Consider the following 14,880-nt stretch of genomic DNA (forward strand, 5'->3'; position numbering starts at 1 on the left):
CATTGTTCACTTAGGACTATCAAACCTTACATTTAAATTCCTTAAGACTGGCGCTGCTTGTGTTTTTCAGCTTACCATATATACTCGACTATACTTGACCTCATGGATAGGTCAAGGGCAGGTTTTGGGGCCAAAATTATGAAATTTCATATGACCCATGTATAACTTGAGGGTAAAACTTAGGGGCATGCAACAAAGGATATAAAGAATGAAGAAAAGGAAAATGATGCCAAAGTATGCTATTTTCCTGTCCAAGCATTCAAAAAGGCCAGAAGCGGCACCACAGTGGAGAAAATAGAGGGGGTTGGTGCTTCTTTGAGGTTCTCCTGGGCTGGATTAAGCTCATACCTTTTGCCACTCTGCTCAGGTAGGGAGATGGTTCCTATTTGGAGTTAAGGTACAGCACTTGCATTGACCTGACCTAGGGTTTTGGGGTAATTTTTTTGACTCAAATGTCTAGACTTATATGTGAGAATATACAGTATATATTTTGCTTCTGCTGTACATTGTTTATGATTTGTTGTTGTGTGCCTTCAAGTCATTTCTGACTTATGGTGACCTTAAAGCAAACCTATCATGATTTTCTTGGAGGGCATTTGCCATCGCCATTCCCTGAGGCTGAGTGTATGATTTGTCCAAAGTCACCCAGTGGGTTTCCATGGCTGAGTCAGGATTCGAACCGTGGTCTCCCGGTGTCCTAGTCCAATGCCCAAACCATTACATGACACTTGCCCTTTGCTTATGGTAATGCTTTGTAAAAAACAATTCATTGTAAAACATTGATATATCTCTTGGATTAATCTGGGGGCACAGTATTTGCTGGCATTCATATACGTTAATGCATATCAAGAGATAGATGTAGACAGGATAGTTTACATAACATTCTTATATAGAAAAGGCTATTTGGATTAGTCGGATTTTAATCAGTAGTTTTTAATCTTATATGGTTTAATCTTGTTTTAAGGGGGGCACTATGTATATATGGATGCATTTCAACTTGTTGTACGCCACTTTGATTGCCTGGCAAAAAGTGGGATAGAAATAAATTTTTTATTTATTTATTAATCAATAAGCCTATTCAAAAATCTTCTGCACCTGGCAAAAAGACGCAGCTGATCTGTTACATAGCAACTCACCTGTCATAGCTGTCCCTCCACATCACCTGAACTCACAACTGCTACATCTTGATAAAATGCAGGCTTGTAACTAACATTGTCATAATTTTTTTCCCATCTGCATGGTTTTTACACCTTTTCCCGATGAATAAACAAGTGGAGCTTTCAAAGCTTGCAACATGCATTTTGTGCATTTTTCGTTGTTCCAATAAAGGTATCACTGTTTTGTGGATTTGGGATATTATTGTATTCTGTCATAGTTCAAGCATCCTCCATGCATACTTACGAGAATCCTCCATTGCATGTTTTTGTGTACTCCCACCTTCCAGTCAAAAGTTGCAAATTATCCATCTTCAGTATGCCATGCCCCAACTCTGCTCCTACAGATATACACCAAATCTATATAGCCATATCTGCTTGGAGAATCCCCTCAACCCTTAAAAGTGGGAATTATTTCCTGTGAAAATTGTTCTCTGCTGAACGTCAGTCATATGTGATACTAATTTGATTGTCTGAGTCAATATTCTGACTTTGATAAACCTTCATTTACTTAGATAATTACTTCATTTTTAATTGCACTTCCCTCTGTTCCCTGAGTTACCTACCTAAAACCCTAATAGTACCAGATCTTGTCTGAACTTGGAAGCTAAGCAGGGTCAGCTCTGGTTAGTACTTGGATGGGAAACTACCAACTCATACCAGGTTCTGTAGGCTAAATTTCAGAGGAAGGAACTGGAAAAACAACCTCTGAGTGTTTCTTAACTAAGAGAACCCTATGAAATTGGATTGCCATAATTCAACAGGTGACTTGAAGTCACATACTCACTCCCACACCCCTGATATCCCTTAGCTCTTCTTCAATAATCTCAACAACACTTAATTTGGAAACTGGGGTGGCATTGTATACTTTTGACTTTTAGGCCACACTGTACTGCCAGACCACGGGGAGATACAGTCCATTGTCAATCAAGGAATCAATGAATGGGTCAGTCAATCCTTGGTTATTTCTAGTTCAAGGGTGGACAGTTCAGGGGTGGAGAAAGAGTAGTCTTGGGGCTGCATGCAGCTCCCAAGATTGTTTTTTGTGAGCTCTGACAGTGATAATCATTATCTGATAATGCTGCTAATAGTACTGTTGCTGAGATGTTGCCTGATTCAAATTTAAAAGATGCAGGACTTTTAAATTAACCTTTAAAAAAATATTCCACAAACAACCAAATACGTAAGCAATAAGTTATAATATTTTTTATTCATGTTAGAATTTCTATCAGTGTTTGCACATTAATGTTTAGAGAGTTTGTACAAATTTCCATTTATGATTTAAAATTGAGAATCACACTAGATAAAAAAAATAGTAAACCTAAAACAGTTCAGAATGACATGAAATATCCCTACTCTCTTTAACACTGTTAACCTTTTCTTTGTTTGCAAATGGGATTTGTCATGAAAAGTGTGCATTGTATTTATGTCTCAGCAATGTTCCAAAACATAATGGCATCATCATTACATATAAACTCTTTAAAAATATAATTCTGTCAAAAGAATTGAGGACTACTATGTACACTACAAAAATAAATTTTCATATAAATAAATTATATGGCATACTTTTATCTTTGAACTGAAACACAAACCCATTCCTGCTAAAAACAGGCAGACAGTGAGACCCAGTCTGAATATTTTTTTCCTTTTAACTCCTTGCTCTAAAAAGCTACAAAACGAGTCCTTAATGTAAATGTTATATACTCTCTCCCTATTTAACATTAGTAAGAATTCTATACAAATAAAAATTCCATTAAAAAGTAAAAACATAGCTGTAATAGTGTTTCCAATAGAAATAAAATCCCTGCATTGTGTTTGTTATAAACTGGCATGACAAATACTGTAAGAAAACACTCTTATGATACAAAAATATAAATATCAACAACAATTAACATTAAAAAACAAAACAAAGAAAACCAGCCAGCTACTGAGATCTCCTTTTGCCAATGTGACAAGAAGAGAAAATCGTCTCTGCTATGCACCCAGGGACAGCACCTCACAAACAAGAGGGAAATTCCCCCCTCACATACAAAGACATGGGAGAGACTAAGGTGAAGAAGGGTCTATTGACTTCTTATTTTTCTGTTCAAAGAATAAGAATAATAATCAAGAAGTGACTAATAGCCCCTAAAGAAATATCAATGGGAAACCAGCATATGAGTAATGATTCCACATGTGATAGTAAAAGATAGCCTGCATTTGGTATCATATAATCCTGCTTCAGAATTTTATGTAGATTTTAAAAAAATAATCGCACATCACCATATTGCTTTTACTGAATTTGATACTAGAATTCTTTGGGCTACAGAATGGGAAGTAACATGTAACAACAATATTGCTTCCTATAACAAGGGCATGACAATGGTCCTTTAGAAAGTAATGTAACATTTGGTAATGTTATTTGCCCCCATAAATGACGAACATTTCTCATTACTTCTGTGCATTACTAAGGGGAGGAATGCTTCTGGCGGTCTGGTAAGTGGATTTCTCCCCAAATTTTAAGATTTTATTGCCATTTTAGATGGATTGTGTGACCGCAAAAGTAACTAAAAAGAAATATAAATCAACAGGGAGACTACAGAAAAAGTAATGAGCATCTTAAAAAAAGCCTGTAACAAGCAACATCGCAGTTACTTGTTTTTTTTTAAATCACATGTAATGGTCATGATCCTTTGAAAAAGTAAGTGTCCCAGTATTATTTTGTCACAAAATGTTTTATGTTTGTAAGGAAAGTGGACCAATAGCTTGAGCTTTGTTGCTCCACTAAATAGTAGCTTATGTACTGCTGAAATAATGACACATCTCTTTCAAATGCAAATTTTAGATAGATGTAAACAACACATCAAAGAATTGTTAAGCCAAAGGACAGAAAAGTGTATACCACTTTACATGTTACAGTGATAGGCATCTAAGAGGACTGAACAAAGATCTATGGGCAAAAGCTGACCCTGGGAGAGGTATAATTCAATTCAAATCATCTCTGAACTGGAAAGACTAATTGTTGACATCGTCACCTAAGGCCAACCCAATATGGGCCCCTGGAATATGACTGACATTGATTCCCAAAGCTGAATTTGCCCTTCCTCCTGCTCTAGCCATGACATATGATGATCACACTGGACTGACCAGAACCGCCAATCAGCAGAAGAGCATCAGTCTGGTAAATTCTATACATAGGGCCACCACTCACATGAGGGCAGCTAACTGGAGCTAACTGGCCAGCATATTGATAAACCAAGTGCACAAGCAAATCCACTTGAGAACTTCTGCCAAAGGCTCAGTGAAACAAGTGGGACTTATATAAACACAGTGTTGTTTCAGTGGGAATACCTGACAGGTTACACATCCACAAGAAACTACTTTTAAACATCACAACAAGTACGTTTCACTCCCTCGCTAGTGGGTGCCACATTAAGGCTGAAGGGTATAAAGAAGACCTGTTAATGATTTGCATGTTTTCTGTATGTACCTCTGAGTCTTCTACAGGTGACAGATTTTATAAGCCCTCCCTTGAAGTAACTCCAGGGCTCTTGTTATGAGGGTAGACCATGCACCTGCCCCAGGAAACATGCAGGAGTCTGTTCTCTTGCATGAGGCCATCAGTAGCAGCTGTTGATCCCCCCAAACACTTTCACTGGTTCTCTACAAAATTTACTGTGACCCTGTATGTGACTGCATGCATGGAAGGCCTACTGTTTTCAATGTCAGTAAAAGCAAAAACAGAAGGATGCAAGGCTATAGGCTGAACCAGCATTGGTGGACTGTTAAGGCCAAGAAGTATGAGGCACAATCTTCTTCCACATGTGCCACTGACTATGTACTGGAGTGGCACATGAGTGATTACTTACAGATGTGGCATTTATTTCAGTAGAGCATGTGTTGGAAGTTCACAATAGTCTATACTCCACAAAGTCAGAGTAACAAGCTCACACATAACGCTCTCCCCCAAATCCACACACAGCTACACCTGCTTCATTCACCAAGATTAACACACTCCTCTTAATGAATGCTCATTAAAAAAATAACTCAGAAAAAGAAAAAGAATATCACGCATAGCGTGTTTGAAAATTAACAGAAACATTTCATACTACCACAGGTTTGTGATATGAAAATTTTAAAATACTTTACAAAATACCACACATGCACACACACTCATTCTCACACACTCCTTTACAAAAAATTCTAATACATTAGCAATATTTGCATAGAATTATACATGTAAATTATACAATATTTAAGCAGCAGCAACATATGCTGAAATTTACGACTAGATTAAGCTTAGTTGTGGCACAGAGATCAATGTACAAAAAGTACAGAGCACAAACAATAGTCCCCACTCTGTTAAACAGGAGTTAAAATAACTCCAGATTATACTACATTACATGGTTTCTCTGGTATATTACACATGTGTACATCTTTTAAATATTTATAGAATTATCTCACAAAATAATACAATAGGTTACAGTAATGGGGAACTGTTGCCCTGATGCAGCATTGTCCTTTTCCATAACTTCAAGCAGTTTCTCTTCAAGCAGTTCTGGAAAGAGGAGGTTTCCCATCTTTGGCCTCTTCTTTGCTTCAGTTATTTCCCTGTACAAATAGAGACAAAAAAAGGAGCCCCACTGTTCACCTAAAGTTCAGCAAAGATAAATAAATCACCTCAGCCCCAAGCCATCTGACAAGTCCTGCAATTAAAAGCCATGAGGCCTAGGTTCTCCATAACACCCCCCCCCCCAATAATGTCAGTGGGTTCCTGTGGCCACTGGTTTAAACAGGCTTTGAAAAAATGGCTTGCACATTTTAGTACTGTATTTCAGTCAACATCAGGAAGCTGTGTCCAAATGACAGATGCAAGTCATCCAACAACAAAAGAAAAGAAAAAGAAAAGAAAAGAGGGCTATTACAAATTTGAGACCTGAATTTCCCTGTTTATTACTCAGAAAAGTAACCACAGAGAGGTAAGTCTATATATCAGTTCTAAAGCAGGTAATGTTAAGCTATGCTTATGTTGGTTTTTCCCACATATCTCCAAGGAAAACAACTCCAGTAACTTTTTCATTTAGTTTTTCCATTATTAAATTGATCTAATAGCAAAGAATTTCTTAGATCAAGAAGGAATCTTGTCCTACAAGCCCAGTGAACAGATGACTTTCCTCAACTTTGTTTGCAGCAGAGTTCAGTTTCATGAGCATTGGCCTCAGGCTCGAAGCATCTCTTCTTCTCCCCAGCAAAGTTGAAGGACAATGGAAACATTTGCTTCTGTTTTCAACTAATTGTGGTTTCTCATTATATTTGGACCTGGGCAGCTCTCATTAAGGTTAATTATGCTATACTGAAACATGCAAATTCAAACCACTGCTAACCACTGTTAATGAGCCATGTTTGCTTGTTAAACCATAATTAACATTAACCACAGTTCCCAGTGTGGATATTCCAAACCTTAGCTGAAAGTGGAATTATGTCCTTTCAGTCTTCTTAAAACTACATAGGAACAGGAGAAAGGTAAAATGCTTTGAGTCTGGGGCTTGTTCATGCAATACGAAACTAACTTTCAGTATTACATGGAAACCAGTATCTAGACATGGCAGCTAAATCCCAAAAGTATGGGTTTCCACACCAAATATGAGGTCTCCATATAATAAAAGATTCACTTTGGGCTGATGCTAGTCCATCTGAGTGTAATCTTGAATCATTCATACAATATACTGTATTGTACATGTACAGGGCATTCAGTACTAGTCAGAGAGATTACATGCCAGCAGATGTCATCACTAAATAGCAACTTGGCTGAGAGAAGTACACAACACACTTATTAGTGGAATACTGCAAGATGAAGTAGAGGCAATGAGGCTTACTAGATTATCACCAGTTAGGAAAAGAGGCCTCTAACTTCCCAGTAACACTGAGCTCCATTCCATGATTCTGGGGAAAGTGAGGCCCAAAACAGATGGTCCAAAAGCATCATTTTTGGGTCAATCTGGGGGCGTGACATTCAGATGATGCACACACCCAAATCAGGCCAAAGCCGCGCCACAGCTGCCTAAGGTAACCCAAACCTGGTGGTCCGTTGCGGACCACAGTGGCACCCAGCCTCAGGAATGCGGTGTCTGGTCACTGCAGTCCTCTGCTGTTCAGGGTATGCCAGAGGCCACTCCAAACCACTTGTCTGCTTGAGGCCTGAGATAGTGTCACACCAGGGACTCAATCAAATAGACATATTATAGATCCACCATCTCTTGTGTTTTTTGTTTGATTGCCTGACATCATGCAATAAGCTGTAATAGATCTTGCAAAAACTCAGTTGAATAATAATCCATACCTAAAATGATTTATCTTTGGTGGCAACTAGAGGAAACAGTGCTGGGTTTTATAAAAAGCACAACAAAGTTGAATGGGGAAGTGTAATGAGCAATGCAACAGTTTATACTCACTGGGTATATGCTTTCCTGATATATGAAGTAGTCAATACAGTTTGCTTGGGTTTTAACACAAGATGTAGTGATGATCTAGGCACTCTCCAGGAAGTGCAGCTGACAGCCCACCACAGCGCTTGCATCTCTAATGCTGTTATAATGATTACTTTACACTACATGCAGTCTGTACTGCTCAGGGGCACATATAAAAGTTTAAAATTAGACAAAAAGCTCTCCAGCCACCTTGCATATCATGGAGGTAAAAGACAACACTCCACTGTAATTCTGTTCCAAAAATGCCCAACTAGCAATATAATGCATTGCTAGCCAGAAATTCAATGCATTACTGTCTCCCCAGCGAGGAATCCAACAAACTGAAGATGGAGGGGAGCAATTAATGATGAAACACATTACTTTCCTAAAGCAATTTTCCAAGTTGTAAGTAGTAGCTATTAAGGCTGGAAGCTATAGTAGGCTCCAGAACAACAGACCTTTAGGAAATGCAAACAGTTTTTAAGTTTCAGCGTGCCTGCTGCTGGAACAGACAAAATAGCCTACTGGAAAGTCTTACCTTAATCTAAGTTGTTGCCACGAGTCCTTTCCTCACATTCAACATCTTGCAGTTCTATTACTTCTACTTTAGAGTTCCTCCTTTCACACCGAACATTAAAAGGCACATGAGGGTCCTCAAACTGTCCGTGGTCGGTTTCATGGTATCCCTCATAGGATGGAAAACCTCCTCCACGAGTACTGTGGCCGTGCATAGCAGGATGTACAGCAACAGTAACTGAAGCTGAGGCAGTCACAGTAGTGATAGGCTGGCAGTATGGTGGCACTGAAGCACCCATGGCAGTGAAGGCTGGGTTCCTGATATTCTGAGAACGAGCTCTCTGGCTAGAGCAGTCCCTGTTACTTGGACAGGAATGCCCTTCAGTAGAAGTTTCAAAAGCATCCCTGCGTGGCCGATATGGGGGTGGCCGGAGTCCTTCCCTTGGTTCTCTTTTGGGTTTTCTATTTTGATGCCATGTTTGTTGCAATCCAGGCTCTTGGCTGATCTGTACCCCTGGATTTGGCTGATGATACCGCATCTCTGGCTGGACCACCTAGTAAAAAAAGGGGCAGCAAAATCTTTCACTGAGATTAAAAAAAAAAAATTCTTGCAGCTGTTTCATGAGCCACAGCCTAGCAACAAAACAAGTTTTCTCATGCTGTAGAAAACATTTTGACAGTGTTATTTGAGATATTCATTTTAGCCCTGTTCAGCAGTTGTTTTTTAAATGAACAAATCGCGAAGTGTACTCCAGACCCAGTTTGTCCCCTCCCTCCCCCCTCCCCATGTTGCCAGGGGAAATCTGAAAAGAAGACAGGGTTACATTCTGCTAAATCTAGTTACTGAAATACATGCAATTGGAAACCCTAATACTGTGGGGCTGCTGATTGTGTGAAGATCCATAAACACATTCAGGTGAATGTGAATATAGGGCCTTTTTAGACCTTCCCTGGCAACAGAGAAAGGGGAGTGGAGGGGACAGCACTTGAACTGACATCCACAGCTCTCTCTACATACTTATTATAAAGGATGCTTGAATAGGGCTACTTGTGATTTCTGAAAATGTTAATAAGCACAAAAGGATATAATCACACTAGAACATGAGTGTGTGTTTGTGTGCAATATGCATGTACACATTTGCTTCCTCAAAACCTCTCACCAGAATAGACTCAGCATCTATGTAGTCAGATTACACATTCATCTATGTTTTTCAAGAGGGTGACAAGGAAAATAGATTCACAATCCTGCTATAGCTTCTAAATACTGTTGGGCTTTGGCAAAAGCTATAGTTCAGTTACATTATGTACTGTACTCAGAACATTCATAGGTTGCTTTGAACAAGTTATAAGAATCTGAATTTTCGGAACTTCGTAAAGAGTGTGATGCAGAGCAGCCACAGAAATCAAATGACCATGACCAACTTAAAATGTGTCTCCACTAATATCTTTTTAAGGCCCCTTCTTAATTCTGCATCAGAAAAAAAGTATTGGGTACAGTGGTGCCTCGGGTTACGAAATTAATTCGTTCCGCCGCCGCTTTCGTAACCCGAAAAGCATTCGCAAGCCGAAATGCCATAGGCGCTAATGGGGAAAAGCCGCGATTTCGTGCGAAAAAGCCGAAAAAAGCACCAAAATTTTTTTCGTAACCCGAAAAAACATTCGTAACCCGGAACAATTATTTCCTATGGGATTTTTTCGTATCCCAGAAATTTCGTAACGTGGGTATTTAGGATATAGTTTAGAATCAAAGTGATTAAAGATTCAGCTCTCAAGCTATCCCGTGATCAGTGGCATTTTCTTTTCTTTCTAAAAGTAGCTTTTTTTGCATTTATTTATTTAACCAGTGCTATTTAGTAGGGGTGAGGGATAACCTGCCAAATCTCAATTGTGGTCTTTCTTATGACAGACAATGCTGTCATAGCAATCCCAATACTGTCCCTCTATTCCACATGCCTACAACTTGGATGTTATCAGAAGAAATTATGCAAATGAAATATGACATGAGTGTTAGCACCAAGCTTAGTGCAAGTGGGCAACACAGCAAAACAATAGTTTTCCTCAGAAGCAGGCAAAGAAAGAACCAGGGGTATTGGGGTTCTTCTCTCCCTTGTCCAAAAGACTGAGGCCGCAAATCTGTGTATGACTTCCTGGAAGTAAATACATGTCTAAACTCACCAGACTTACTTCTGAGCAAACATAGGACTGTGCTGTCAAATGGTCTTTTAAACTGAGACTCAATGTTTCTGTCTTCCCCTTTTCTCAGAGAGAAAGTGGTGCCCAGTTTTTGTCCTTAAACAAAATTTTCAGTTTAAATCCACAATTACAAGGAAGGAAATCCCGTCAAACAAAGTAGAATTCACATCTGAGTAAATATACACAGGATTTCACCACGAGGGCTGGGGTGTGACTATCATGAGAGGACCCTGAATTTCTGAAGTTGCAACTACTGGAAAGGAAACTCCACAGGAGCTGTCATAATACTTTTCAGATCCATTAGTCTTCTACAGTGGACCATCTTATTCCCCTACTCCTGAAGAGTTCCACTGAGTTTGAATTCAATAAGTAGTGATCTGTCAATGGTAATGGAATGTCAATGTGTTCTTTCACATCATCATTCTTCCCAGCACAGAAAACTAGATCAAAGGCTACCTGGAGCATGAATAGAGCCAAATACCACTTGAGAAAGACCAATAGCTGCCATGGAGGGAATGAAGTCCTGAGCCACTCCTGTCAGAATAGACTCAGCATCTATGTTGAAGCTCTAAGTTACCACTTAGATGTACTGAATGAGAACAGAGAAAACCTTAAAAATGGATGGGCAACTGCTAAATGCTGGGAGGGCACATTGGCTTCCTAATGCGTCATACCTGCTGATTTCTCCCTGCTGGTACTACGGATTTTCAGATTTAAAAAATCCCCACAATCCACAGGAGTCCTAGGGGGAAATTTTCCATGTTTTTAAGCCTCCCTTGGCTTAGATCCAGGAAAGGCTTTTTCCCACTATGAAGTAAATTAGACGTAAACCCATGGGCTGTACTTTCCCTACACTTCCTGGTACACCGGTTTGAGATATACAGTTCCATAGATGTGCTGCAGCCATAATAAAATCAAGTAAGCACTTGAATGTTATACAGTGGGCCATCTCCTTACGCAGGGGATCCGTTCCAGACCCCCTCGCGTAAGGGGAAATCCGCCTATGCCCGAGCCCCATGTGGCGGTGTGTGTGCCATTGTTGTTCTCCCCATGCGGCTTCTGTGTAAGTTGGAAGCTGCATAAAATGCATTTGCACATGGTGTGGGTGCACAATATATACAGAAGGGGAATCTGTGTATTTTAGCTATTAATGGACTACATTCCCCATCAGCCCTGGTCCCTGGCCATGTTGGCTAGGGCTGTGGTGAGTCTCAGCCCAAAAGCGTCTTGAGGACCACTAATTCCCTACTCCTGGTATACAGGGTAACGAGAGATAAAAACAGATAGGATTTGGGTTACTTACAGAGGATCTGGCAAATACTGGGTTTTCAGTTGCTTCAGTAATTACTTGATGGAGTGGAGCACCTGTTCTTTGTGTAGCCTCATACTGATGGAGCTCTTCACTGATTCCTGATACTGTGGTCTGAGAACTATACTCGGAATCAGATGAATCTGACCCATTCTGAGTATGAGTTGATGGTATGGCAAACCTCACGATGCTTGGGGGAGGCTCCGAAGAAGGGGTTGGTAACGTGCTCCTTCCACTGACTGGAGAAACCTAAGAATGACAATTTAAAAATCAATAAAATAATCCCATATTGTTTCTCAGGTTTTGGAACAATAGATCAATCCGCCAAATAAAATTCCTTCACAAAACTGTTTCCAGTTTTGAAAAACCATCTGTGCCATTCCCTGCTGTAGAGTGTAGTGGCATGAAACATGTCTCGATTGGATACTTTTAATTAAAATTTATTTGGTATTCTCTTAATAACATCATCCTATTGAACAGTTGCACATTTGTTACACTGATCTGTACTTCTGACTAGCATTATACACCAGGGATGGGAATTCTCTACCACCCCAGATGTTTTTGAATGGCAGCTCCTTGCAACCCTAGCCAATGAAAGAATGCTGGGACTGTAAGCTAAAGATATCTGGAGGACCACATAATTCACATCCCTGTTATATACATGCAATATGCTTACCTTTGAAGGGCATTCAGAAATCTCAGCTGCTCTAAAATGCAGCTGCCAGACAACTGACTAGGGTCAGGTGAACAGAGTTCATAGCTCCAGTTTCATTCCTTTTACACTGTCAATTAATTTTTGACTCCAGTGGTATATGCCACTTCTTACTTCCAAAGTCCAAAGTGCCCAAGGATCAGGAATGAACAAAGCATGTTATGGACATCCTGAAAGGGGCTGAACTGTTGGTTGTCACCACTGAGATAAATGGCTTCACATTCAGTGCAATTCTTCACAAACTGCCTGTCACTTGTTTCCCCTTCCTCCATCACAAAGACACTTCCTGTTTGGGATGGGGAATGCAATGGATGAAACTTTTGGCTACTACCAGGTCCCAACCAAACATCCTTTTCTGCCAGGGAAAACCTACATTCTGGCTACCAATTCTTTTGAGAAGAAAGCCTCAGGACCATTGTAATTAGAGGGCCCTATACCTGAGCTGGAAGCATCCAGAACTACCTCTGCTATGTACTTCCTTCTTCCTTCTGATCCTATGGTAAGTTTCTAGGGTACCTTGGAACAGGAGAAGCAGCCCAACCTTCCCTGCCTGGCACCCTTTTTCTTTTATGGGATAAACCCTTAGTATCCATATTTTTCTTTTTTTCTTTTGTGAGATAAACCCTTAGTATCCATATTCATGAAAAGATATTCTTCAAGCAACCCAAGAAGTGACTGTATATATGGGGGAGGGATCTACAAAGAAATCAAATAGAATACATCATTGAAAGCAAAGGATGGAGAAACTCCATACTCTTAGCAAAAACAAGGCCAGGAACAGATTGTGGCATAGACCATGAACTACTAATTTCAAAAGTCAGAGTAAGGTTAACTAAACTAAGAACATTAAACCACCCATCATGCAAACAACAACAACAACAACCTGAAGGGCATAACTGAAGAATGTAAATACAAAGTGTAAAACAGATTTGCACTATTAAGCCTAATTGACCAGGAGCCAAATGAACTCTAGACTGAATTCAGGGACATTGTTAGGAAGAAAAGCAGAAATACACTATGTGTGGCCAAAAAGAAAGATAAACTTCATTGGATGACAGATGAAACTCTAGAAGCAGTTAATTATAGAAGAGAAGCAAAAACAAAAGAGGACAGAAATAGAACCAGAACCTTGAATCCAAACGTTCAGATGACTTGTGTGTAGCGATAAGGGGAATTACTATAATAATCAATGCAGTGAAATAGAAGCTGACAATGAAAAAGAAAGAACAAGAGGCCTCTTCAACAAGAGCCAAGATATCAAAGGAAAATCTTAAGCAAGAGTGAAAATGCTCTACAATCGGCAAGGGATCACATTACATGACAAACAAAAATAAAATGATGCTGGAAACAATACATGGAATAACTATATAGAAAATATAACAGATACATAAAGAACCATACGAGAACCAAACTCCAGTGAGAGCTGCACTCAGAGCACTTAAGAGAAATATCACCAAGAACAACTGGCATGCCGATAGAGCTGATTCAGCCTACAGAGACAGAATCTGTTCTAGTTATAACTAAACTCTGTTAACAAATATGGGGAAACAAAACAATGGCCCACAGATAGGGAATGCTCAATATACATTCTAATCCCCAAGAAAGGCAATAACAGGGATTGCAATAATGACAAGACTAGTGCATTAATTTCCCATGCAAGCAAAGTGATGCTCAAAATTCTACAACAAAGTTACCATACATGGAGTGAGAAATGGCAAATGTCCAACCTAAGTTCATGAAAGGAAGAGGCACTAGAGATCATATAGTAAGCATACAATGAATAATGGAACGTACTAAGGAATTTCGAAAGAAAATCAGGCTATGCTTCATAGACTCAAGCAAAGCATTCTATTGTACAGATGATGAAAAGCTATGGACCGTTCTTAAAGAAACAGGTATGCAACAACATTTGATTGTCCTGATTCATAATTTGTACTGAAAAAAGAGGCTACTGTTAGGTAGTGGCATAACTAGGGGTTTGGAGTGTGTGAATAGCACCAGGTGACACCCTTGTTCCTCAAACACCTACCAAAATCTCCACTATGTATATGTAAACACATTTAGGTTGTGCATATAATATTGTAATTTGAAGGTAGAATTTTAATTTTGCTAGTTGTTTATGTTACAACTATTAGCACTACAGTGGTACCCCGGGATACGAATGCGCCGCCTTACGAAATTTCCGGGTTACGAAAAAAATCCATTTAAAAAAAACTGTTCCGGGTTACGAAGGTTATTTCGGGTTACGAAAAAATTTTGGTGCTTTTCGGCGCTATTTCGCACGAAATCGCGGCTTTTCCCCATTAGCGCCTATGGCTTTTTCGCCTTACGAAGATTTTCGGGTTACGAAAGCGGCGGCGGAACGAATTAATTTCGTAACCCGGGGTACCCCTGTACTTTCATGGTATATGGGAATTACAATTTACAAGCAATGTGAGTGCAAAAAAACATTATTAAGGATTCTGTATGGCATGAAATGGGAGGAAGTCAATGGGGGGTGATGACAGCATGAGTAACCGCAGCAGATGGCACCAATCCTAGTAATGCCAC

The 14,880-nt window shown here is 39.6% G+C and overlaps 1 protein-coding gene across 2 annotated transcripts in view; it reads right to left on the reverse strand.

Moving 5' to 3' along the window:
• Positions 1 to 2,345: 2,345 nt before the first annotated feature.
• PTCH1 (patched 1) overlaps positions 2,346 to 14,880 on the reverse strand; it is a 130,688-nt gene continuing 118,153 nt past the window's right edge. For both annotated transcript variants that reach the window (XM_042452006.1, XM_042452005.1), the window contains exons 22-24: positions 11,613 to 11,867; positions 8,139 to 8,670; positions 2,346 to 5,744 (exon numbers count right to left, since the gene is read on the reverse strand). In XM_042452006.1, coding sequence (XP_042307940.1) covers positions 8,140 to 8,670; positions 11,613 to 11,867 — 786 coding nt within the window. In that variant the 3' untranslated portion in view covers positions 2,346 to 5,744; position 8,139. The remainder of the gene's footprint in view (positions 5,745 to 8,138; positions 8,671 to 11,612; positions 11,868 to 14,880) is intronic.

The sequence above is a fragment of the Sceloporus undulatus genome, chromosome 2 (genome assembly GCF_019175285.1).
Source record: "Sceloporus undulatus isolate JIND9_A2432 ecotype Alabama chromosome 2, SceUnd_v1.1, whole genome shotgun sequence".
Lineage (NCBI taxonomy): Eukaryota > Metazoa > Chordata > Lepidosauria > Squamata > Phrynosomatidae > Sceloporus > Sceloporus undulatus.